Genomic DNA, 25,178 nt, shown 5'->3' on the forward strand with positions numbered 1-25,178 from the left:
CGCCGCGGGCAGCGCCGCCGCACGTGACCGCGGCACGTGACCGCGCCACAACAAACCGGGGCACGTGACCGGCGGCGCTGCCGGCGTCACGTGGCGCTCGTGCCGCCTCGCGCCCCCTCCCTCGGGCGGCCCCGCCGGCCCCGCCGGCCCCGGGCCCTCCCGTCCTTCCCGGCCCTCCCGTCCTTACCGACCCTCCCGTCCCTTCCCGTCCCTTCCCGAGCCTGCCCCGAGCCTGCTCCCCGCCCTCCTGTCCCTCCTGTCCCTCCCGTCCCTTGCCGCCCCGGCCCTGTGCCGCTCGCCCCCGCCCCTGCCGAGGGAGCGCCCCGGCACCGCGGGGTCCGGCAGGGATGCTGTGGGGCATCGCCCCGTGTCCTCCGGGAAAACACATCAGCCCCACCCGAGATCCTGCATCGCGGTACTTGAGCTCCCGGGATGCAGGGGCTTGTTTGGGGGGGGCAGCACCTGTCTAAATCACTGCTGCTTTAGGAATGGAACCTGCGTGGTGTAGGAGAGGCCTGATGGTAAGCGGCGAGAGTTGGGATTTGTTCGAATAACAAAAACACAAATCCATTGTGTTTCCCGTGCTGCGCGGGAGTGGGCGCGGCTGGTCTCCCTGCTGTCCCGGGGATCTCTCGTTCCCTGGAGTGCAGGAGCAGCCCTTAGAGCCCCACCTGGGCGCTGCAGCCAACAGGACCGTGCCACGCGTGGGCTTCCCATGGCAGAGTTCCCTTCCGCCTTGGAGGTTGGACTGGATAGAACTCAGCCTTCTTCCCAGAACTGCCACCAACACAGAATTTTGGTCTAAACTTCATGGATAGAAATGTAAATGCTGCTTTGTTGTTACTGTTCAACATCACGAGCTATTTGCAGGATAGTATTAGTGGCTTTAATACAATGGAATTCCTAACTTTAGTGGCAAGACCCAGGTTACAGAGGTAGAATTTCTCCCTTGCAGGCCTTGCTAACCAACAGCTTTTAAAAAAACCTTGGGATTAAAAATGTTGATACATGTGGCTTCAAAGGGATTATTTTATGGATAATTAACTTTATAGGTAGTCTTTGTTGGGGGAGAGAGGTTTGGGGATCTTTTCTGGTTCTTTAAGGTATTAAAAACCCTGAAAAATACGTACATACTGGTTTTTCCCACTACCTGCTTCTCAAAACAAGCTGCAGAGTAATCAGATCAGAAAGTTTTTATTATTCTATGCAACTTTGTGTGCAAGCGTTCTTTTTCCTTCTTGCCTCTGGAAGCTGAGGCGAGATCTGTATTTCTTAAAAAACACATGCAAGATGCATTTGTCAGCATATAAAGGGGAGGTGGGGATGTAAGATTGGTTTGGTGGTTATTTTTGTGAAGACAGTTCTAAGGAAGAAATAATCCAAGTGATGCAGAGGTAGTATCTGAGGTTTCTGTGGAGGTACCGGTGAGGGAGTGGCTCAGGGATCCTAAAGCCACCTCTGATCCTGCAGACATTGCTCCACGTCAGCGATGGTGCTGCAGGAGTTACCTTCTTGTGGGAGGTCAGTTTGGCAGTACTTGGGTCCTCTGCTGTTTCTGCAGCTCTGAGCTTCTGTGAGAACAAGGATGGGGCACACCATGCAAAACTCAAATGAATTGTATGGTGCCTTGGACTTCTCATAAATGTGTTCTCTGCCCTCAGGAAGCAAAACCTCTGAAGTCAGTTGAGAAGAACTGGTCCTGGAAGATTTTATGTATTTTACAGGAATAAATTCAAATAGAGATTTCCAGACCTTACTGTTTTATTTCAATGGTTATTTATGACTTTTACAGGTTGTTGGTAAATGTCCTGTTACATTGGAGCAGGATTTAGATTCACTCTAGGCTCTAAACAAACAGAATTGTCAATATGTGTTAGGACTGAGAGACACCTTTTGTTGGTGGTTGGGTACAGAGAACAAATATGAGATTTCCTCACTTCCAGAACAGTTTGTACATCCTGAGCAACACTAACCACGGCATGTGTCTGTGCCATCTCCTGCGCTGCAATTCCCTTTTAAATGAACTTTATGTCCCAGAGCATATCTTTGTAATTTTTTTGTGTAATACACGTGGCTGCTCTTGCACTCCTTTTTGATGATGCCTTGGGAGTTGCCCCTCAGAAGTCAATAGGAGCAGTGAAAGGCTGAGTTCTTGTTCAGTGTATTTTGTGTTCTCCAGACACGAACCTGCACTGGGAGCCTTTGTGCCTCGAGGGGTGAGTGTGGGCACTGCTGCAGTTCGGTCAGAGCCGTGCTGTGTGTGGCAGAGGAGTCCAGGCGGGGCTGAGGCTCCAGGGAGCACATTCCCAGGGAATACCCAGCTGCCAGGTTTGTCACTGCAGTGCAGCCCTTGGACCTGCAGCTGCCCAGCAGCACAGAAATAGCCACTGAAAGCTGGAGGGGAAAAGAGTTAAAGAGCTTCCCTTTCACCTTGCATAAATACACAAGGAATACTTGGAAAAGAAGGGATGTCAGGAATGCTGTTGGGAGGAGGGACAGCTGTTTGTTTTTTGTCCTCCCACAGAGTACAACCTATTTAAATATTTACATGTTCTGTTATTCAAAGACTTTCTTTCCCGTACTTTTGTGGTGGAGGTGGAAAGATTTGTAATTGCTAATTCTTCCACTTGTAGTGACATTGAAAATAAAATTATATTGATTTATTTACTCAGAGAAATATGGTGGTAGTTTTCTATCAGATTTGAATGGTTTCACCCATGATTGTGCTTTTTCTATTAATATTATTGCTTTTAGTTACTGTCTAGGTTTGGAAAGACAGGGGTCTGCTAAGGAAGGCAGGAGCCTCCCCTGAAATGGAAAATGTAAACCCCTTCCCTCCAAGTTGTTATGAATTTGAAATTAAGGGGGGCTCTTGGGCAAAAATATGGGAACAGGAATAACAGCTCTTTATTAGGGAAGAAAATTAAAAAATAAAATAAACAATGTAGTAAACAAAAATAACACTGACAGAGTCAGAATACAACCTGGCACCCTGTTGGAAAGGGTGTTGGCATCAGTCCAATTGGGAATTATGGCTGCAGTCCTCCTGGAGTGGCAGGTGTGGTTCTGTTGCAGCAGTCATCCTGTAGAAAAAGGTGTAGTCTTCCTGCAGTGGAACAGGCAGCTGTTTCTCTGGGAAATCCAGTGCAGGAAAAGCTGTAGGTGTTCCAGAAACTCAAGATTATATCCAGGTAGAAATGCTTGGCTCCTCCCTCTGGGTGGAGCATCTCACAATGGGATGTTCTAGTTCTTGTCAGTCATGCAGTGACATTCAATAGCCCATTATCAGCAGATGTCTTCCATGAGGGGGGACTGATTGTGGAACAGATAAGGAAAACTGTCCACTGAACACAAAACAACTACCATACAGATGGCAAATGGAATGCATCTTGCTTTTCAACCTGGGACAGTTACTTTGTATGTTTTGTAATCTTAGTAGACTATCTGAACATGCAGTAAAAGAAGAAAATTTCAGATGATGCAACCTTGAAGAGAGCATGGTGGAAGATCAATATTAAATGTCATTGCAGAACATTATTAATGCAGATATTAAAGCACTTGTGGGTGCAAAAATTATATACTTGTTATTAATAAATAGCTCTGATTGGTCACTGGGTCCTTCATTGATTCACAAATGGCCTGTTCCAGCCTTGGTCACATCCTGGGGATCTGTTCTCCTACAAGGTCACTGCATCTAGAACTGTATAACCCCTTACAGCATCTATTTGCAACTGTTAAGGAAACATGTTAATGACATTAAACATCTTGGGTTGCAGAATTCATGCAGGGGTGGGAAATGTAAAACCAGAACTAACGCTCCAGGGCAGAGACTTCAGCATGTGGTTAGGTTAGGAAGTAATCTTCTGAAATCAACAGATCATGGGTGACACCAAAGGTGTCCAGAGTCGCTGTTGTGCTGAGGCCTTGGTCATTAATCATAGCTTAAAATTAAGGTATTTCACCTCAATGTGAGTTTCACAAAGAGCATGTTTTGCACACAGTACAGACCTTCAATAGTAATTTGGCATGAGAAAGGGTGTTTAATTTCATAGTAGAAAGTGAGTGTTTCATGTTGTCGGATAGTTTTAGTTGGTCAGATGTAAGTTTGGTTTTGAGGAGTAGTGTCTGTGTAAACCAAGGAGGCCTTCGGAGAGTTAAGGTTGCTCCCTTTGTATTGAGCTGACTGGCAGACCTGTGACAGACTTTGGCAAGGCTGGTGTTTTGTTCTCCAAAGTTTTCACTCTGTAATTGTTATTTTGGAAGTAATCCTTACTCTCTTTTATAATTACCCATCTAATCATCTGGTCAAAGAAGGTGGCAGAAGTTGTAAATAAAAATGGAACAGAAAATGGCCCAGGTGCAGAGCAGCCTCTCGGTGTGTGCCTGGTTTGCAGAGGCTGCCCAGGGGACGGGAGAGAGAAATCTCTGCCACGTTTCAGTGCCCACAACTCTGCGGTCTGGACGGGAGCCAGGGTTTGTGGCTGGAGTGCCTCTGGAACTACAAATCCCAGGGAGCCGCGCCCAGAGCACTGTGTGCGGGCGGGCTGGCACCGTGCGGGGCCAATGGCAGCGGGGAACTCCCCGGCTCCGCTGCCGGCGCTCCGAGGCGCCGCTCGGAGCTCGCCGGACTGCGAGCTGCCTCCTGCCCCTGGCCGCTCCGGATTGCTGTGGGAGCTCCGACTTGGTTCCGCAGCCTCCCTGCCGCCTGCAAGAAACCCGCTGGACCAGCGCCCATGGATGCGATCCTGAGCTGCAAGCCGGAGGACCTGGAGGATTACTACAACTTGCTGGGATGCAATGAGCTATCGACGGTAAGAGCCTCTCCCGCCCCGCCAGCTTCTTCCCGTGTGAACGCGCTCGTGTGTCTGTAGGGAATTTGCAGCTGTGTCTCTGCGGGCAGGAATATTCGAAATGCCTTGTGCACCTTCTTTCTTGCCACTCGCAGGATCTCCCTTGGAGAGCTCAATTTTCTCTCCTGTGGTTTCTCTGACATTAAGAGCCTGGAGTAAGGTTTAGGTTGAAAATGCCATGCGGAACAGGACTGGATTATGGAGAGAGCCAACTGCATGTGTTTGATAGCATCCAAATAATAGTTTGGAGTATATATTACTAGTTTTGAAAACTGAAAAGGAGCTATTTATGTACGAGCAACACAATGAAAGTTCATAGCTTTAGGTGCTGAGTTTCTTGGGCTTTATACATAGTGTAATATTTTTAAAATCTATTCACTTGTTCAGATGAAAACAAAACCAATATCTTTTTATAATTTACCATATTAATATTTAAATGCTGTTTTTAATTAAATTCAATTACTAATTTTAGTAATTTGTTTTGCTAGCAGATAGATGCTTTATAATGAGATTTAGCTAAGCTATTTTTGAGTGATTTACAGCTAAAACAAGTGTGCATCGTGTTAAATGTATCCGCACAACTTTTTGTTAGCTAGTCTAGTATGCTGATTTTCTCTCTCTCTCTTTTTTTTTATTTTTATTCTCTCCTTAATTTAGCTGTTATATTAACTGGAATTATGTTTCTGATTTGGAAAAGGAGTTTTGATTACTCTGCTGTAAGAGGGATGTATTAAGTGGAGATAAAAGCTGTCTTTTGCTCAGTAAATTTAGTCAGATGCTCTCACCCGTCCTAGTAATGAAGTATAAAGACTGGGAGTAAACATCTTCAGTGTGTCCCAGAGGGAAATGCCAAGCTTCTCCTGAGGACACTCCCAGAAGTGATCCCAGCAGAGGGCAGTGCTCAATGCTCCACGCAGCCTTGTTTCGCAGATGCTGCTTCTCACTTTCTACCTCGCACTAATTCCTTAAGAGCTTTGCAATTAATGAACAGTTCAAGTACATGTGATAATGATTTTTCAAATTGCTTGAAAATGAAATAAAAAAGCTGGAATAAATGCTAACGGGTCCTGAAAAACAAGCTGTCAAGTACTATTTGTTGGGAGAAGCAGCAGATGTTGCTGCACTCTTTTTGACATGGCAGAAAGAACTTGGAGATCCCAGGCTGACTGAGCCCCGGGATTGCCTCCCCTCAGGCCCTGCACAGCTCTTCTGGGCTCTCACAGGGATTTAAGTGTTCCAGGGATTTTGCAGCCTCACTACTTTGTACAGGAGTCCAGCATTTGGCACAGACTGCTTTGGGCATGCACGGCACACTCCCAGCTGCAGCATTTTCAGCTAAGCTGCTGAATATCCTGCTCTTGGTTGGATCTGGTTAAATTTAAGCAGAAATACTCTCAGTTTCTACAGATTTATTGCTGTATTCAAGTAAACACAAACCAAGTTCATTCTTGGCTTCTGGTAGAACTGATCTCCCAAACACCTGCTTCATCTTCAGATGTGACAGGAAGAGGGGAGGTTTAATCTCCATCCTTCTTCAAGAACAATGCTGTTTGTGTCTAGTGGGTATTGGATACCTTTCTTTGTAAAACACCTCACTATGTATTTTATATTAATTTAATGTATGTTGTATAAACTTCATTTAAAGTTTTATTTGTACTGATTTTTTTTTTTTTTTTAGCTGAAACCGTTCATCCTACCCTTCTGCTACATTGTAACCCTCTGTACACATTTTAACTTTAAAGTTCCCCTTGAAGTAACTAAGTTTTTGAGATGGTAGCTGGCTATATGGTAACCAGTCTCACCAAGTTCTCTTTACACTTTGTGTGTTTTAAAGTGTTTTACTGACTGCAGATACACCACATTACATCTTTCCCTCTCGAAGGAGCTACTGAAGCAGAGTGAAAACTGTAGAATTCTTAAGCTATTACCATAAACTACATTTTTTCCCAGAATATGGAACAAGATTTGTCCAGCTAGTTGAATGTAGTTTTATTCTAAATAAAAAAATGTTATGAGACCTTATTTTGAAATAAATAATTTAAACTGTATGTGGCTTTTATGGTTTGACAAATTATAAACAGTCTTTGTAGTATGAGGAAGAATGGTAATTTTTGATACCTTAGGGCGAATTGTGAAAGCTTAAGCTGAACTGGAGTAATATAAAGAGTTTTGGCTTCTGAATTGTAAGAACTGGCAAGATACTTGGAAAAACACTAAAGATTTAAAAATCTAAGCTGATGCCCACTCCAGTGGCTTCATGGCTCCACATGTCTTCGTTTTTCCAGTTGATGTAATACTTTATGATATAACAAACTGTGTGGGAATTTGCAATTAACTGATAAACTAATACATACCAATATTTTAATGTTGATTATAAATCTATTCTACTCCAAACCATTCTTCTTGCATGCAAAATTAGCTTGAAGAAAGAATGTGAACTACTGGTTATGGAGCAAGTTATGATGTGTTCTCCAAGATGGAAACCTCATGGGGTACTGGCTGAATTTCCTATGAAGAGGATGTGGAGGAAGTCACCTAAACACACAAATTGATCTTCAGCAATACAGAGAGCCTTTGCTTCTTGCTATGAGGCTCTGTTGAAAGTTGGAGTTGATTAAACAAAGAAAGAGCAAGTGAAGTGATGCATATTGCCTCTGTGGTCAAATGTCTTTGCACATTTTTCTAGAGCTATTACTGGATGACTGAGCCTCACAAAGACAAGACTAAGGATGATTGCATGGAAATGAGATTAAATAAGCAGTGTCACTGGCAGATGGTTGTTGTTGCCTACTTTGCTTGTACTCAAGTTTGTAAAGCTGAATGGAACAAAATATTTCAGTATTCTTTGTTGTTCCTCCCAGGCTCTTTCAAAAAGAAAATTTGCAGTATTTTCTGTATTAACTCACTTTTTCTCAATATTTTGTTTAGGTTGAACAGATTCTTGCCGAATATAAGATTAAAGCCCTTGAATGTCATCCTGACAAACATCCTGGAAACCCCAAAGCAGGTATGTATTGTTTCCTGTGTAAAAACAATCTATTTTTTTCTTATATTAACATATCCAAGATACAAAATTCAGCCTTAAAATTTTATTTCCCCTCAATATATTTTAATCATCATATGCATTGGGCACATTCTATTTAAATAGCAAGCCTGTGATATTCTTTCTAAGACTTGCACACTCCTCTGTGATAAAGCAGGAAGACACTTGTTCGATTTTTTTTTTTTTTTAAATTTCTAGGACCTTGAATCTTTTTTCTTTCCGCAGTAGATCATCTTTTAATACAGAATTTATTTCTGGAGTGTGTCCCTTCCTAGACCTATGGAGTTGTTGCACTTCTACACTCAGTGGGTCTCAGCACCCCACTTAGATCAATAAGTTGATTTACTGCCAGGAACAAGCCCATGAAAAACACATAAATGTGCTGTAGTTTCTTTTAATGTAATTTAATGGCTGGAAGTGAAGAGAAGCAGCCCTATGAGAACAGCAGCTGATGTTTGTGTTCATGAGAGGGGGCAGCTCCTCAGAGCTGGGAGGGCTGAGCAGCACCTGAGTTATTTGGAGCCAATCTTTACCCATTCATAACCTCAGAGAGCCCTGGACAGAGCTCACCAAGGCTGAGCTACAAAAAAGAGCAGCCAAGGGGCAAATATCAGAGCAGCTTTGCTTGTCACAAAGAAATGTTATACTCTCTTTACCTGAACATGCCTTATTTACCTTAAATACCTTTTTACAGTACTAGTGAGAGTTTATTTTATGTGTTTTATTTCATCAGCTTAAAGCTTAATAAAGAATAATTAAAGTAGACTTTTTATTTGTTGAAAACTAGTAACTTTAGAATAAGAAAACCTAGTAACATTAGAATAAGAAAACCTAATACAATTGTTCCCACAGCCTGTTGTCTCTTGTTTGATGTATTGTTATCAATTTTGATTAGTGTTTGGGTGTAGTGTATTTCAAAAGAACTCTCTCTAATTTGTAAACTGGAATAAATGAATAATAGTAATAATAATAGATCACTGTTACATAGGTGAGTCATAGATAAAGTCTAAATCTTTATAACCCTTCCACAAATAGTAACATGCAGCTGCATCCTTAGTAACCATTCCCTGAAGAATTACCCTGTAGGGAAACATGAGAGCTCTTACTCATGCAGTCTGGATAACATTTTAGCATACCTAAAAAATGCACCTAATAAAAGGCACAAATTAGTCAATCTGCACTATATGTAGATTATTATTCATGTTTGTCAGTTCCTGCTCATCTTTTTTTCTCCGTGCTCATGTTCCTTGCTGCTGTTCTCTGCTCTGACTCCTGTGCTGCTGTTGATCTAAGCATGTTGTTCTCAGTGTGTTCCTTCTAAGCATTGTTGCTCTGATTTCCCTTTTTAAGGCGGTCTGCAGGGTCTGACTTGTGCCTTTTACCTGTGTACTCTCTAAGTTTCTCTCAACTTAAGTTTAGGAGCTTTTGAAGCTGGTAGACAAAGGAACATTTCAGTCCTGATTTGCAGGGGTATCAGTCCACCAAAGGTGCCTAAAGCCAGCCAGAACTGTGCCAGCTGGAACCAGAGCCACATCCCTGGGCCACTTGCTTCTCCTTCTGCCTTCTCCTCTACTTTGTTCTGAGCCACTGCTCGCAGGTCCCCTTTCGCACCTGAATTCACTTCTTTGCCAAACAAACCTCGTCCTTTTTGTCTGTGTCCCAGTGGAGCACTTCCAGAGGCTGCAGCAGGCCAAGGAGACTCTGACGGACGAGCAGAGCCGGGCGCGGTACGATCAGTGGCGGCGGAGCAGAGTCCTCGTCCCGTTCCAGCAGTGGCAGGCGCTCCGCGGCTCCGTCCGAACGGTCCGTGCTGCCCGAGCCCGGCCCTCCGCAGGGCGGGGACGGAAAGTGGCCCAGAGGGAGGGGACGAGCTGCGGGATGGCTTCTGCGGCACTGACAGGGTCTGGGGATGGGAATGGTGCAGAGGCATTCCTGCACTGCGGATGGTAAGGAGGTTCAGGAACATTGCAGGGCTTCAGGAGCCCATTCACACAAGGGCGTTAGGCCGGTAATTTTAGAGTGAATTTATCGAGTTACTGCTTTTATAGCAAGTTAAATAAGTTAAGGGCTGTTTTCAAATGGTTCAGCTCACTTTGCTTTAGGAGGAAACTTTTATTTCTTTTCAAAGTTAACTTAAAGCTGGGATATTTTTATAATCTATTCTCCACTTGGTATATTGCTTATCAGATAGATTTTCATGCTGTCTGATTAAATAAAGATGTCATTGGAAAAATCTAGAAGATCGTTCCTTGGAACCCTGGGCTTCCCACAGAGATTTGGAGGGGCCCTGCCAGGCTGGTGGGGTCATCTGGGACAGAGGCAGGAGTTTTGGGGTGATTTCCCTCCTGATTTTGCTATTGAGAAGATTTGGTAGCATGCCCCTAGTAGAATTGAATTCCATCATGTTGGATTGGGCTACATGATCATATTTTAAGGCAGGTGAATAAAAGTTTCCTATGTCAATTCTGCCCGTCTGAATTTTGCTTAGGAGAGAAGTTTGAGTGACTTCAACTACAGCATTATGCCTGAGCTTAAATGTTTGGTGGAAATAACCAATTAGGCTTAGTTCAGTTCCAAACAGATGTTATTCCACAGACTTTGATATTAAATATTTTCAAATTGCCTTGCATTCAAAGGGTTCTCTGAAGTCAAAGACAGCTTTGAAAATGAACATTTCTGAAGTCACTCAAGTCCTCCTAAAAAAAGGTCTGAATTCATGACAGAAGAAACTGGACAAAAGGCCCTTAAAATTCAAATGTACATTTTGTTCTTCACCTCCACCTGACATAAAGTATCCTCTCCAATGCTGTTTGGGACATGTAACCATACTTTCCCCTATCCTGTTGAATGCAGGCTTCTCAATGTTCTTTGTTTAAAGATTTATTGCAGCAATAGAAAAAAGTAATTGAAAACCCTTAAAGCATAGGGCTTAGTTCTTTGCTATGTTTGCATTCCTGTAGTCAATGCACTGGGCTGTCCAAAGTAAGAAGGACCAAATGCTGGAAGCTCCTGACTTGGGAAACACCAACAACACAGCTAAGGAGGAGTGGACCCAACAGATGGAAAACAGTGGGGATGGATTGCTGGAAGGGAGCAGAGAACAAGATGATGTTGCAATCCCTGATGTGAAACCACAGTCTTCAAAGAATCCAGACTCCCCAAGTAAGTGAAAACAGCAGTTACAGAAAATTGCAGTATCCAGGGATTGGCCTGAAATGGGTGCTTTCAGTCATGAGAAAGTCTTCTCCAGAACAGCTTTTTAAATGTGGGTTTGGGTTGGGATTTTGGTTTGGGTTTTATGCTTTTGATCACTTATTTCGTTTTGAAGTTTTCAGATGCTCCTTCCTCCCTATCCCACGTTTCCTTGTTTGTTTGCTAGTAAAAGCTGCAACTGGAGAAGAAGGAGAAAAATAATGCTTCAACCAAAATGGAAAGTTTATTTTTTCTGATATATAAAAATGCAAAGTAAAAAGAGAAGGTAGTTATTGTCAGTGACTTTTTAAAATAAATTTTAGAGCTGTTAAGTAAAATATTTAGGTTTGGGGTTTTTTTATCCATTATTCAGTAGTTTTGCACAGTTTGCATCTGATGAGTTAGTAAGATCTTGAGACTTGAAGGCTTCTTTCTTCAAACAGTTTTGTTTTTTCCAAGGAGTGTATGCACAGAATAAATGTGTGTTTCAAAAGTGTCACCTACCAGTCAGCTCTTCCTGGCTGTGGTTTAGGTCACTGTACCTGATCAAAGCTCCCTTAGCACCATGGGCACCCTCTGTGCTGCCTTGTGCTTCAGGAGTTTCATAATCCTAGGCCTGTGTTAGCACAGAACTATTGTTAAACAAAATCCTGTCATTTCTCCCCAGTTTGATCAAACAGGAAATTTGGCTGAACTGTGAGGGTAGCAAAACCTGATGTAATCCCAAATATTTGTGGAATGCACAAAATTGATAAGAAAATTCTGCAAGGAAGTGTATGCCAGGCCTTACTGAAAACTTGATTTTGAAAAATTATGCTCTATAACTTTATACTATTTGCTCTTTTTTTTTTTTTCGTAATTAAATCATCACCATATCCTTTGCAGAACAGTAAAATTTTGAAGTAAAGAAAACATCATCTTGCTCCTTGTGAAGGTGAATTTTCTTTTCAGGCATCTTCTTTCTCAATTTTTTTTTTTTAAGTTTTACTTTAATTTCCAGATATTTGATTGGGAAAACATCAAATTCATCAAGTGCCTGCTTCATTTATCCAGTGGCATATATTCACATTAATAAATGTTAATGTTATAATATATTTGACAGAAGTGTATGCACTTCAGTGTTTATTCCCAGTGTTAGGATGTTGATAATGTTTTTTGTTTTGATCCAGCAAAAATTTATGTTTTGGGTTCAACTTCGAAACTATGGCCTTGTCTGTTCCTCTCTGCTGGCCTGGATGAATTCTGGACTGCCACCTACATGGCTATTTCAGCTCAAACAACAGATTTGAGCACTAATTCTGCTCATAGGGTCCGTTTTGCTGTAAAAGGCAGGTCACATTTTAGTATTAAAAGGCCCCAGATCACTTACTTGCCGATTTATCACATCACCATCTCCATCTTCTTCCTTAGATTAGGCCAATGCAATTTGTCATTTTCCTTTGTGAGTCCCCTTTAGGAACTGCCAGGGTCCTTGCTGTTCTCCTTTGGACCCTTCCCAGCTGATCCCTGTGCTGAAGGTTGCTTCCGACCTGCCAAAAACTCAGTGCTCATATTTGTCCGTGCTAATCAAGAGCACTGGAAGTGACCACCTTCCTGCTTACTTCTTTTTAGACAAGATTATCAAGTATTATTTCAGAAAATTTAATTTTGTGCATGTTTATAATAATTTAGTGGTCTTTCTCTTTTTTTTTTTCCTCAGAATTTTCAGAGGGGAATTACTGGCACTTGCGTTTCCGCTGGTCAGGCGATGCTCCATCAGACCTTCTGAGGAAATTCAGAAACTATGAGATCTAAAATGAGAAACACACAGAAGCATGAGATCATCTGTTCAGTGTTCAGTTTGGGTTTTTCAACAGCAGTTAAAAGTTATTTGTATTTTGTAATGTGTTGTTCTAGTCAATGTCTAAATACTGATTTATCACACATGCTGTGAGCGTTACAGATAGAGATTTGTCTGCTCAATAAGAAAAACCCTTTTCAATATTAATATAAAGTGATGTTGTGAAGTTATCTAACATCTTGTATTCTCAGATATTGTGTAGTGATTAATATTTCTTTCAATAGTGTGATGTTATAAAAAACATACTCTTAGTAGAACCCTGGGCTCCAGGGTATCCTACTCAGCGAGGATCTTCCAAAAGCTTTATGACAATGAAGTGTAAATAGAGCTGTGCTTATCTATTAACTCTGTGCTCTGCTTCACTTCTCCATTGCATTGGACTCACTGCACTTACTCATTACAAACTTAACTTGTAGGAGAGTTGTGATTTTATGTTATAGATGAAATTAGGAGGTTCTTGTTATCCAAGGTGTCTGTGACAGATCAAGCACTCCTAAAAATCGCTTGTCTTCTACCTTAACAAGAACACTTTTTGCACCAGCTATTTGTTTTGGAAGGCAGTTTCAGAACTTCTCCAGATAGCAATTTTTGTCTTAAGATGTATTGGTGGAAAACTGATCCCGTGTGTATGTGTGCCAGCTTTGTCCTTGCTTCATAGCAATTCCCCTCCATGCTCAGGTGTGCTAGACATGGATTTACCAGGGTTTTGTATGGTGAGGAATGAAAAATCAGACTAGTCAACACTAATGTGTACAAAATCTCACATGAAAAGTTTTTGATACTTCGGGCAACTTTTCAAATTCTACATTGTTGTTTATTTATTTTGTGTTTGTTTTCTTCTTTGCAAACTTGGCTAATATGTCAGGTGTTGACGTGGTTTTGTGCAGGCAGATAATTCCATCAGCAGCAAATAAAACTTCATGCATACAGAAAAGGGGTTTCTTTCATCTTTTTAATTAAATCCTCCACCCACCACAGAGATTCCTTTGCAATTTCTTTTTATTTGTCATCTTAGTGGGTAAAAGCTTAAGGAGTTCAGTTCTGAATCCTAGGCAGTGCAATGGAAAGTGTAACCTGGCAAGTGCCATGTTACATGGAAACAGTCTGATGTCTGTCTCTCCCTGGAGGGATGTGTGGGGCTGGGCTGGGCTGTGCTGCCTGAGTTACTGTGTCCCTCCTGGCTGCTGGCAGTGCAGCTGCTGTTGGTCCCAGTTGGTAAAAGCTGAGCGCTGGAGCTGTGCTGATACAGCCACACTGGCCCTGGAGGGATGGCATTGGTACCAAGGGCCAGTTCTAGAGCACATCATCTTTAATTTTACATGCTTTTCCCTCGCATATTTTGCAGCTGAAAACATTGTAAGATGAGATTAATAATTTTCTGTAACAGTTGTTAAATGTAACTGGTTTGGTTTGTTCTGGTGCATTTGCTGCTTTACTTCATACAAAAGTATTTTTTCAAGAAAGATTTTGGTCCATTTTATATAGAGGGACTGTAAACAATGTTAAACAGTAGTAACAGAAGAAACTTTTACTGTATGTGAAGGATACTAAGTAATAGGGAACAATTTTCCCTTTAACAAAAAGATGGGGATGCAGCCAGCTGGAGCACTTTGAGTCAGATGGCAGCCCAAATTCTCCCCTGCCCATTTCACTTCTGGTAAAGGTAAGAGGGGGTAATTGGATGGATAATTTAGCACCTAATGAGCTGGTTTCCTTTGAGAAGTGAACATACCATAGACCTTTGAACAGCGAACTAATAGCTTGTGTCATTAAAACTGATGTCATTATTAGCCAATTATTGCGTGGTTGGTTTTGGCAAAGAACCTTTGGATGTTTGTTCTGGATGAATAACTGCAGATATTTGGAAGGCTCTTAGCCCAGTAAAAGCTCATGGCAGAAATTGTGTTTTGCAACAACCTGCTCAAGATCAGCCCTGTAATTTGTATTTGTCCTCATGAGGAGGGCAGGTTCTAACTGGTGCTCCAGTACACCAATGCCACCAATACGAACTTTTTTCCCCCCATCTCTTTACATGGAGAAATGGTCTGTTTTTCTGTATTTCTTGAGTTGAATGAATCTATTCTTAGCAGAGCAAACTCAGATTGATTTGAAAATAAGAGGAGCCTGTGCACCCTCTTCTGCTTTTTATTCCCCAAGACCAGGTGGCACCTGACCTGTTGGCCAGTAACAACAGCTAACTGGAATCAGTGGGCAACCCAGTTCTCCCTCGTGTTAGAAAGTAAAGAAAGCACCTGACAGCTTAGTCAGTGTTAGATCACTCAGTGTCCACAGCCCAAAGCATAAACTGCTCATCTGCTTCTTTAAATATACAGTACTTTTAGCAGTTTTTTGCTAGTAGTGTGAAAAGATCCAGTGAATGTCCCACCTGATATTTCAGCAGCAGTTATGGGGTGCTTTAGCCCCTGCACTGGTGAGCACCAAATGTAATTCGCATGCTGGAACTGTAACTGTGGCAGGGGTTGTGCAGTGGATCTCAGGCTCTCTGAAGGTGTGATTAAGGCAACAGAGTCAGACGTTTGTGGTTTTCAGGGGCCCACTGAGATCTTTAACTTTTTGCAAAGTGGAAACAGCAGCAAAGGGTTGTCTGTGGGGGTGGGGAACAAGAGAAACAAGCTCAGACACTATTTATTAGATTAGGGCCTGGGAGTTTCAAGTTGGAGGAGGGCAGCCCTCTGAAGACATGGTAAGCTCCTATTTTATTCTTGAGCTCCCCTTGGGAATTTCTTAGGTGGGCAGTAAAGGGTCCTGAATGTTTTGGGTACGTGAGGGCTCTGATTCAGTGTGCTGTGTTAAGCTCTGAATGATTTGGTATGAAAATAAACAGAGTTGTGAGGTGAGCCCAGATCCTCTGGGGTCCAGACAAAAGCGTTGATAAAACCCAGCCACTACTGGACTTGTGAAGGCTGAGGGGTTTTCATCTGGAAGTTATGAGACAGCAGATGGGGTTCAGGTGTATGATGATAAAATACAGAGTATAGGAGACGTTGTTCAATGCTGTGTTCCTAGGCCCTTGAACTATTTTTAAACAGAAATTAAGCAACTACTTAGCCTGTGAAACTGAATAGCATGGAGGTTCTTTAGAATTATACAAAATGATTCTATCTTTATTTGCTGCTGTTATACTTGTGCAAGTGCAGAATATATAAGATTATCAAAACATTCTCAACCTTTTTGTTTTGCCAGTATTTGAGAAGCTGCTTTGCCAACATTTGCCAAGTGACAGTGCAAGAGTTAGTTTGGACGACAAACACAGACAGTATATGACTTAGAATCTCAGGCTGAGTAATGCTCAATGATAGGTTAAGGTCATTTCTTGATTGTTTGTTTTCCTCTTTAAATGAGATTTTTAACAAAGGCAGTTTATATGTTCTATAATAGCAGCAAGTATCCTGATTATTAAAAGAGATACTGTGTATCTTTAATTTCCTGAGCATGAACATTGCTATCTTACCTTCCCAGCAGGCTCATCTCTTATTTCAGGATATGAAAGTGTAAGCAGTGAGGCTGTTGTAAAGCTGATGAAGTCACACAGCAAAAGATAAAGCCAGTCCGTAGGTTTTTGGGCTGTGTCACTGTCAGATGGCAGATGATTATCAGTTCGTTTAGCTGGGTATTTTACTGCAGTCCGGTGCACAGCTCCCCCTGCCTTTGGCAGAGTTGCCACTTTTTCAGCCCTTGGTTGGTGCTGGGGCCACACAAAGGAGGACACGGACACATCCGGGTGGTGAGAGCTCAGTTTAAGTTAATCACAGACGGTTGGGGAATGCTGCCTTGTTTTGTTTTTCCTGGTTATTAATGGCATAATAACTTCTGTGGTTTTTTCACCATCAACACCATATTGTGTGTGTATGTGCATCATGCATGTGCAGAAGGTCATAAAAGGCAGGAAAAGAGGATTGAGGGCCCTCCTCACTGGAGGTCCAGGAGGAATCAGACCAGCTTCCTTCAGGAAAGGCAAGGTTTGATGGAGCAAATCCATTCCGTATAGAGAAACCTTCTGCTGACAAGATTTAATTTATTTTCTATCAGCCGTAGGACGTGGGGGTAGAACAGCAGAGCTTTGGGTGAATCAGGACACTGTTTGTGTGTACGGCATTGGGTGAATCCTGAGCTTTGCAGCTGACAATGTGTCCTGTCTGCAGGGCCTGGGAGCTGAGCTGTTGAACGAGCACTGAAGCCCAGGTGCTCTTCTCTCACCTCCACCCACTGCTTGGAGGTGCAATGCCAGAACCTTGCCCTGGGACCTGCTGCAGCTTCAGCACTACACTTCCTTTGGCAGGACCAGGGGAGGAGCAGGTAGGCACGGCCTCATGAGCTGTGGTAGCACCAATGTCATAGGGCAACAAAGATGATGGGAGACTGGAGCATGTCATGAGGAAAGGCTGAGGGAGCTGGGCCTACTCGGTGCCACAAAGATGACTGAGAGGGGACCCCTTCAATGAGTACAAATAGCCAAAGGGGGTTAGGAAGGTGGAGCCAGGCTCTGCTCGGTGGTGCCCAGCAACGACAAGAGGCAATGAGCAGGAGCTGCCGCCCCCTCCGTGCCGCGGTCCCGGACGATGGCTCTGGGCGCGGCGCAGCCGTGAGGAGCAAAACCCGTGCGCGGCACGGAGCAGGAGGGGGCAGAAAGAAGCAAAAACGGAAACCGCTCCGGCCCGCAGCGAGCAGGGTTCGAACCTGCGCGGGGAGACCCCATTGGATTTCAAGTCCAACGCCTTAACCACTCGGCCATCGCTGCTGCTGCTCAGCGGCTCCCCGCGCTGCACCCTTATAGGGCGTTCCGCCCGCCGCAGGCCCCGCCCCCCCGCTCGCAGCCAATGGGCGCCGCGGGCCCGGCCCCGCCCCTGCGGCAATGGCGGCCGCGGCTCGGCGGGAGCGGCTCGGGGAAAATCCCGGCTGGGCCTGGGAGGCTCCGAGCCCGAAACAGAGACCGTGTCCGCTCCTCGAGATAAACCTGCGCACGGAGCCTGACAGGCGGAGGCAGCCAGGAGCTCCTGCAGGAGACAGCAGCCATTAAGTGTTGCATTAGCTGCCAGTGGCGTTAATATTTTTCCTGGTTGTACTACTTCTTTCAATTATTGCAAAATCTCGAAAGGCCTCTATCATATGACCTTTATATGTAATTTAATTCGCTGTAGGTATTTTTTTTTTTACCCTAGCAACAATTAATTATGCCATCAGTAGTATAATATAAATTAAATTTGACTTTTTACTTGTATTGCAATGGGTAAAATTAATAATTTTCCTCGACTTTTTATTTGTATACTCAGAGCTTTTGTTTTATTACTATAAGTAGCTGGAGTGATGGAGGTGGAAGCGCAGAGCCCGAGCGAGCGCTGGGACACCCGCGACATCCTGCGCCGCTGCAGCCGGACCCCGCTCCGTGCTGCTGGCTCACGGCTTGCACGGTCTGACTTCAGTGGTCTCAATTTAGGAGCCTTTCTTTCCTAGCAGAACTAAGAAAAATCTTACTTTTTTTTTTTTTTTTTTTTTTTCCTTTTTTTCTTTAAACAACACCTGCTTTGTGTTCACGTATAGGGCTTGAGTTCAAATGTGCAATTTCAGGAAAACAGAATAAATCCGAGGCGGCTGAGAGCTGTTCAGGCACACAGCGAGTTGTATTTCACCAGCTCCACTCGGTGTCTGTCTCTGGAGGAATCTCTGGTTCCTCGAGCAGTGCTGGACTGACCTCCAGTGTTCTGCAGGCGCAAAGAGCAGCTTCCAGCGCTTTGCGGTGACAATCCCTGCCCAGCAGCAGTGACAGAATGCAGAGTGCCACTGGAGTAAGTGGATTTTGAACATGAATTTACCTCCCCAAGGAATCTCAGAAGTTTCATTTCTTAAGCGCTTAAAGGTAGCAAGATCTTGACATGAGAATAGGTGATGGATAGAAGTGTGGTTTAGGTCTGTTATATAAAATAATGGTGCTAGGATAGAATTGCCTATATTTTCTTATGTTTTTAATTTCTTCAAGTAACGAGGACAAATACTGAGAAATCTTCAATAGCACATGGACAGATTAACCAACCAGTATCAAAAATGTACAAGTGGTTTCTTAAGAAATACAGGAACTGAGCCCCAAGTACTGCAGTCCTTCAGGTTTCTTGTCTTGTTGACCTTAAGTGCAATGTCAATTTTGTAATGCTTGTTCCATCCCTTCTCCACTACTTGCTTTCTGGCCTTTTATTTGATCAATCTCTATCAGCTTTACAAATTCAATAGTTTGAACATTTCTGCTTGTTACAAACCTATGATGCTTGCAACAGAAAACCAGAAAAAATAGGTTAGATTCTGCCTAAGTTAACAAGTATTTACAGCAATGTCAGCAGAACAGCAACCGTGTGCTTTGTGTAACTTTGACTGTTCGAGAGTAAATTTTACATCTCCCCTGAAGAATGAAATAATGAACGCAACATAAGTAGTATTTAACAACAAATAATGCTTAAACCACAAGACTACAGAATTTCATGCTTTCTCCCTGAGGAAACATAACAGTAGGAAAACTAATGCTGCATACCGAAGAGTATTTCTTTTGTATTTCTCCTGTTCTGTCTGTTAGTTTTGTAGATCATTTAACAAAGCTGAATCTGTACAATGAAAATAAGAATTTACTATGGAGAATTCTGTATGGCTAAAATTTCACATTCTGTGAATGCCTAAGAATGGATCTGGGGACAAATTTCAGGGAGAGAATCAAAAGTGGCTTTGTTCCTTTAGTTAGGAGATGTCAAAGTTTCCTTGTTTATTTGTCAACGATGACAAAATTTGTTGAGATATAATGGCTGCTGGGCAGCTTCCATGGAATTAATTGGTATTCCACGGTATTTTTTATAAACATTATCTAGAAGAAGAAGAAGAAATTTCTGCTGGTTAGGTAAACCAAAGTGTTCTAGTGCTGGTCCTTTCTGCTCAAGGATTTGAGGCTGCTGGCCAGGGAGTGCTGAGGAAGTGCTGGTGGCTCGGTGGAGGCAAACTGAGCTGCAGCTTCCTGTGCCTGGCTGGCTCTGCTCACAGGTGCTTAATCACCTCACTTACAGCAACATCTGAAATGAAGGCAGCAGGACATCTGTCACCACAAGTGTGTGAATAAACATAGACAGTTTGCCAATCCTGCTCATGCAGCTAAGTATTAATTAAGGTGTCTAAACAGCCATGCATATGTAAAAAGAGGCATACAATTTTATCCTAAAGCTTTCATTTTTCTATTGAAAATGGCTCTTAATGTTGACAGACTGTAAAATCTGCTTTTGCCTCTAATCCTCTTGAATGTTCAGTAATAGATAATTTTTAGAAAAATGCTATTAGTTCTACTTAAATTTTAATGAAATTACAGGACCAGTGTCACAAGATTACCAAATTATATCACTGAATGCTATAGGTGTCAATGCAGCCGAATGTTTTGTTGCATTCTTATTTTTAATAAATAACCTTAGCAAATTTGGGCATGAATGTTCTACTTGATTGGAATCTTTTTCTTTAATAAATCTTTACCAGATTTACTGGGTTTTAAACAAAATGAATGTTCCTGTTTGCAACTCGTTTATCCACACATCTCCTACATTTTTATGAAAACAGAAGGTAAATGGATTATGCTTTCAAAATCCAACTACGCTGAATATAATAGGAAAATGCTACTCTGGGCCAAAACCACCCTCATGGTAGGTTTATTAATGAGACTTGGCATTGATAATGCATCTGCAACACTATTAAGAGTAATATTCTTTCCACCTGTGTGAAAGTAAAATAGGCTTCTGGCTCCCATTTTGTTTTGCTTGGTTTTTGTCTCCATTCTGAGCACAGCTGTTGGTATGGAGACCCTGATTTCCTCACCTTTTGTATGCGTCAAATCTTAAGTTACATGACTTTTTGTTTGATTTATTTTTCATTTAATCATTATTTTCCCATTTATTGGAGTTTTTTTTCCCCCATAAAAACAATATCTGCAGTCTATTTTAAATAGTTGTGATTAAAACCTGTTATTTTGCTTAGTTTTACAGGCTATTTTTCATATTGTCACTGCAGAGAGGAATTATGACATTGGGTAATATCAGCAGGTGTACCTTATGTTAGTACCTCCAGATTAGCAGAAGCTTTAGAATGAAATTAGATGGAGGTCAGTTATGAAAAATATCCTTCATCAGAAAATCTCCCTCTTGGCTGCTCACATTTGTGCCTAACTTTAAATCTGTTTGTAATATTGTCTGGTTGCAACTGTCCTGGGTAAATGACCACTTTAATTCCTATTATACCTCAGAGACAGGTCACAGCAATAAACCTTCCCAATTCTTCAAAATCAAATACTTTGTACATTTTGAATTGGAAGACCTTGAGTGAAGTAAAGCTAAAATTCAGTAACAAATAGACTATAATGAACTTTAATTATGCTTTAGAGGCAATTTACCATGGGTCTTTCAGCTGAATGTCCCATTTTTTCAAATTAAGCTACTACAGATAGGTTATTTTGCACTATTAAAGATGTACTAATCACACTCCTCCTGTTAGCATTGTACTTGCGCAGAAATCTGTGGTGTACAGTATTAGCACTCATGGTTGAAAGTTTGATTTTTGTAGGTCTGTGTTGCTGGTCTCTGTCACTGCTGGGCTGCATGTGGAGGAACACAGTGATCATGTGCTTTTGCTGAATTGTCTGAGAACCTTGGGATCTTCAGGAATAATCCTTTTTAGTCTTCGTTTATTCTCACTTGAATAGTTCACATTTCCTACGCAAGAGAAATCTTCCCGGAGAAAATTCCAAAATATAGTTTGAGGAAACAAACTTCAGCAGTGGATCTCAAGAATTAAGTTTAGGAATTTCAGTCATTGCTATTTCATTTCTGACACTTATGGTGATATGATGAATTTTGCAATTTAAACTCCCAAAGTGCTAATTTCATACTGCATGGTTTCTCAGTGGGAATGGGAATTAGTGCCTTGTAAGCAGGCTGTTTTTCAAGAGTCATCTCTTTAGATAAAATTATTTATTGTTTGTATAAAATTATGTCTTAGGGATTCACTATAATTCTGACAAGGTTGATTAAATAATAATGTACAAATGTGAAATATATTAACTCAATGCTTCCATTAGAAGTAAATAGATGTGTAAACAACTGAAAATAGAAAGAAATTACCAATTACTGGGCTTACTTACAGAAAGCAAATGGAGAGTCAGAATATTGGAATATGCCCTCTTAAAAAATAGATTTTTTTCCAAACTGTTTCAAGTGAGAGCTAACATGAAAAGTTGTTTCAGGACCATGAAATTTTGTTCAAGAATCCAATTACAAAATTTTCTTTTGCCTAGCAGAATTAAGTTTAGAAAATATGATGGCATCTATACTGGTGGGCCCCAGGGTTGTGTCTGTGGTCTTGTGTCTGGTCAGACAGTCTGTCCATGCCCTGCTGCCAGTCTGGGGGTGCATTTAGCCACTCACCAGTTAAGAATTTCTCATTTGCCTTCTGTGGGAATGAAATCCAGGTACATGAGATGCAGAAAGGTGAATCAGCCAAGTTCCTTATGTAGATGATCTCTGGCCAGGACTGGGGTTGTCTTCACCTGACGCAGATATGAATACTATATTTAATTTAAAATTTGCTTTGTTTTCATGGGTACCTTATTTGATTGCTTAAGTTTTAAATGTGTTTCCCAGAAGTGCAGTGTCTCAACAGGTCTAGCTCTCATTCACAGCTGTAAAATCCTACCCAAAGTCTTATAGCAGAAGATAAAAAAGCAGAACCTCGTCTGGTTAATCAAACTGGAGGGGGACTCATGGGAGACTGAAACAACCCAGTACTTGAAAAAACAGTGTACGTCAGGAGGGAGAATACGTGAACAGTGACATAAAATGTTTTTAAATCAATCCCAACAAATAGGCTCAGTGCACAGGTTCCCTCTGTGAGCTAACTACCTGTCACGAGGTGAGGGAAGAGCGGCAGGACCTTCCCTGTGGGCAGGGACAGGGGCAGGGACAGGGATGGGAGCAGGGATGGGAGCAGGGATGGGAGCAGGAGCAGGGATGGGAGCAGGGATGGGAGCAGGAGCAGGGATGGGAGCAGGGACAGGGGCGGGAGCAGGGATGGGAGCAGGGACAGGGGCAGGGGCAGGGATGGGAGCAGGAGCAGGGACTGGAGCAGGGACAGGGACAGGGGCAGGAGCAGGGATGGGAGCAGGAGCAGGGACTGGAGCAGGGACAGGGACAGGGGCAGGAGCAGGGATGGGAGCAGGGAGAGCAGATGTGTGTGTGTCCTCGGGGTGTTGGTGAGGCCGCTTCGGGGTAGAAATTGGGGAGGATTTCGGGCCAAAGGGGCCTATAGATGTCCACCTTACTGAGGAACGTGGCTCAGAGAGGTGTTTCTGGATACTCCGGTGTATCCTGGACCTGGTTGCCTTTTGTTCAGAGCTTTCGGCATTTCAGACTGACTTCTGTGGCAATGAGCATGTAAGTAGGCAAAAATATATTTTATACAGGGAGTTTTGGGAGGTCTCTTTTAGTATAGTGGCTTCTGCTTTTGTCCATCTTGCCAGGGAAATGAATACAGCTGCCTGTGCTGCCCCAGTTTTGGTGTACTAGTGCAAAATCTCAGCCTTGCCAGTGGCTGTCTCAGCAACATCTGAGAACACTTTCAGGGTCTTCTGTAAGAAGGTGCTTACTTTTATTGGGATGGCAAGAACCTTGTCCAAACCCTGCTAATTCTGACTGCTGCCATGAAGTTACCACAGCTTTTGAAATTATGCCTCTTAATAAGCACCAGGAATTTGAAGCAGTTGCCTCTCCAGTTGTGAGAGGTGTTTGAACATAGGTGTCTAGCACCATTTTAGACACTTGGTCTTTTGAAGCATCCCCACATCCCTTGCATATGTGGTTGAAGTCTGTGGGAGACCTGGGGTGTCTTAAGAGGTTTTTCTGATGGATCCTACAGTATATAAAATAGTTTTGGGTGTTTACCTTAAGCAGCCAAATCCCATTCCTCATTTGATAACTCAAAATGATGGGTCAAAAAACTTCCAATAAAATGAGCATTTTTAACACCTCTTGTTAGTGAGTTTATCAAAACAAAGAGGGTTGCTGTTCACCTCCAGAGTAATTTGCTTCATAAATAAAACACTGATGCAGTTACAAAGATCTAATGATTAGAAAAGTGTAATAGGGATCATTTACATGAATCCACTTGTCTATATTGACCTTTGCAGTGAAGTGATTTGTGTTTTTGTTCTTAACTCTTAAATAACATTCATAAAGTAACTGACAGAGCTAAGAAATGCTGAGAAATACTAACTGCAGGTGGTGAGATTTATACTTGTATTGCATTATATAGTTTTAATACTGTACTCAGAAAATTAAATCTTACTCCAGCACCTTTCTTAACTGTCTGTTGCTGTTCATATCTTCTAAATTCATGAGTTGCAGGTGAGAAAAGAAGGATTTTTTTTCAGGGTTTAAGCTTCAAATATGATCATGAGAGGAATGAATTATGATTAAAATTGTAAGCTTAATATGGCAATACCACATACATTTCTCCATAATTAATTATTATATAATCCAGAAAAGTCTGCTTAGTTTACATTAATAATATTGGATGCTTTTGCATCCATAATCCTTTTTTGCTGCATTCCTTCTCCGCATCTCTAAGTGCAGAAGACTCTTTTGAAATCAGTTGGCCATTGCATGACAGGGCTTTTAAGTGTGATTGATTTTTTTCCCCCTGTTCCTTGTAACTGTTTCAGTACTGTCTCTTATGTATGTCCAAGTATTTTTGTTTTCTCATCTCTTCTGTGTAGTCACAATATGTGCTCCTTCCTTAGGTTTGGATGTTTTTTCCCTCATTCCTTGTTGAGCCTCCCCAGTGCTGTTAGGTAGTGTCAGGTTACTCAACCTTGAGTCCGTTTGTGACTTCTTTACCTCTAAATCCACTACAAATAGCCAAACTACTTTGGTTGAAATTTTCCAAAGTGAAAATTCAGGCCGATGTTGTACCAATGTTGAGACTGAATGATTTAAGACCTCCAGTCTCTAGCAGAATAGATGCAAATATTGAGCAGCCTCTGCCTTTCAGAGTTTTAGGAGGGTTTTCTTGTTCTATGTGTATTGTAAAATGCACTCCAGGGTACTCTAATTTGCTGTGTTAGCAGATTAGCAAAACTTAACTCATATCCATTTTTTAAATGGCCGCTTTGGTGGAAAATCTTACAAATGAGGGATTATCAATCTGGAAGTGTGTTTTGAATGTTTTGTGA

General features: G+C 42.2%; 2 protein-coding genes, 1 long non-coding RNA gene and 1 other non-coding gene across 10 annotated transcripts in view; 2 read left to right on the plus strand and 2 right to left on the minus strand.

Moving 5' to 3' along the window:
- Positions 1-114: 114 nt before the first annotated feature.
- On the plus strand, positions 115-13,859 carry DNAJC12 (DnaJ heat shock protein family (Hsp40) member C12). Of its 4 annotated transcripts, none has more exons than XM_021529035.4 (5): positions 115-521; positions 7,779-7,857; positions 9,557-9,696; positions 10,854-11,055; positions 12,785-13,859. In XM_021529035.4, the coding sequence occupies exons 1-5, from the start codon at positions 489-491 to the stop codon at positions 12,877-12,879; spliced, it is 549 nt and encodes a 182-aa protein (XP_021384710.1). In that variant the 5' UTR covers positions 115-488; the 3' UTR covers positions 12,880-13,859. The 4 variants fall into 4 exon arrangements, with proteins under 4 accessions (XP_021384710.1, XP_085439253.1, XP_085439252.1 ...); XM_085583127.1 differs by having other exon boundaries at positions 143-521; positions 9,557-9,839; XM_085583126.1 differs by lacking the exon at positions 115-521 and adding an exon at positions 4,616-4,811 and having other exon boundaries at positions 9,557-9,839.
- LOC146766996 (uncharacterized) lies at positions 1,744-4,483 on the minus strand. Its single transcript, XR_014956244.1, has 2 exons — positions 2,985-4,483; positions 1,744-2,394 (listed from the first exon to the last, which is right to left on the minus strand). It is a non-coding gene; the product is annotated as an uncharacterized LOC146766996 (long non-coding RNA).
- Positions 13,860-15,581: 1,722 nt separating the features above from the next.
- Positions 15,582-25,178, plus strand: part of CTNNA3 (catenin alpha 3) — a 426,948-nt gene continuing 417,351 nt past the window's right edge. The window contains exons 1-2 of one of the 4 annotated variants that reach the window (XM_085583117.1): positions 15,582-15,629; positions 17,089-17,242. The gene's annotated coding sequence lies outside the window, so the exon portion shown is untranslated. Of the gene's footprint in view, positions 15,630-17,088; positions 17,243-17,751; positions 18,730-25,178 lie in introns of those variants that run through there. The other 3 variants (XM_085583115.1, XM_085583116.1, XM_085583119.1) reach the window with 3 other exon arrangements.
- Positions 17,603-17,684, minus strand: TRNAS-UGA (transfer RNA serine (anticodon UGA)). Its single transcript has one exon. It is a non-coding gene; the product is annotated as a tRNA-Ser (tRNA).

Source organism: Lonchura striata, chromosome 6, assembly GCF_050655825.1.
Source record: "Lonchura striata isolate lonStrDom1 chromosome 6, ASM5065582v1, whole genome shotgun sequence".
In the NCBI taxonomy this organism is placed as follows: domain Eukaryota; kingdom Metazoa; phylum Chordata; class Aves; order Passeriformes; family Estrildidae; genus Lonchura; species Lonchura striata.

What these genes read in the sequence shown, in the direction of transcription:
- DNAJC12 (XM_085583126.1), top strand. Translation starts at nt 4,734, where the DNA reads ATGGATGCGATCCTGAGCTGCAAGCCGGAGGACCTGGAGGATTACTAC. An exon ending in GATGCAATGAGCTATCGACG is followed by an intron (nt 4,812 to 7,778) that starts GTAAGAGCCTCT and finishes TATTTTGTTTAG; the next exon opens with GTTGAACAGATTCTTGCCGA. An exon ending in GCATTCCTGCACTGCGGATG is followed by an intron (nt 9,840 to 10,853) that starts GTAAGGAGGTTC and finishes GCATTCCTGTAG; the next exon opens with TCAATGCACTGGGCTGTCCA.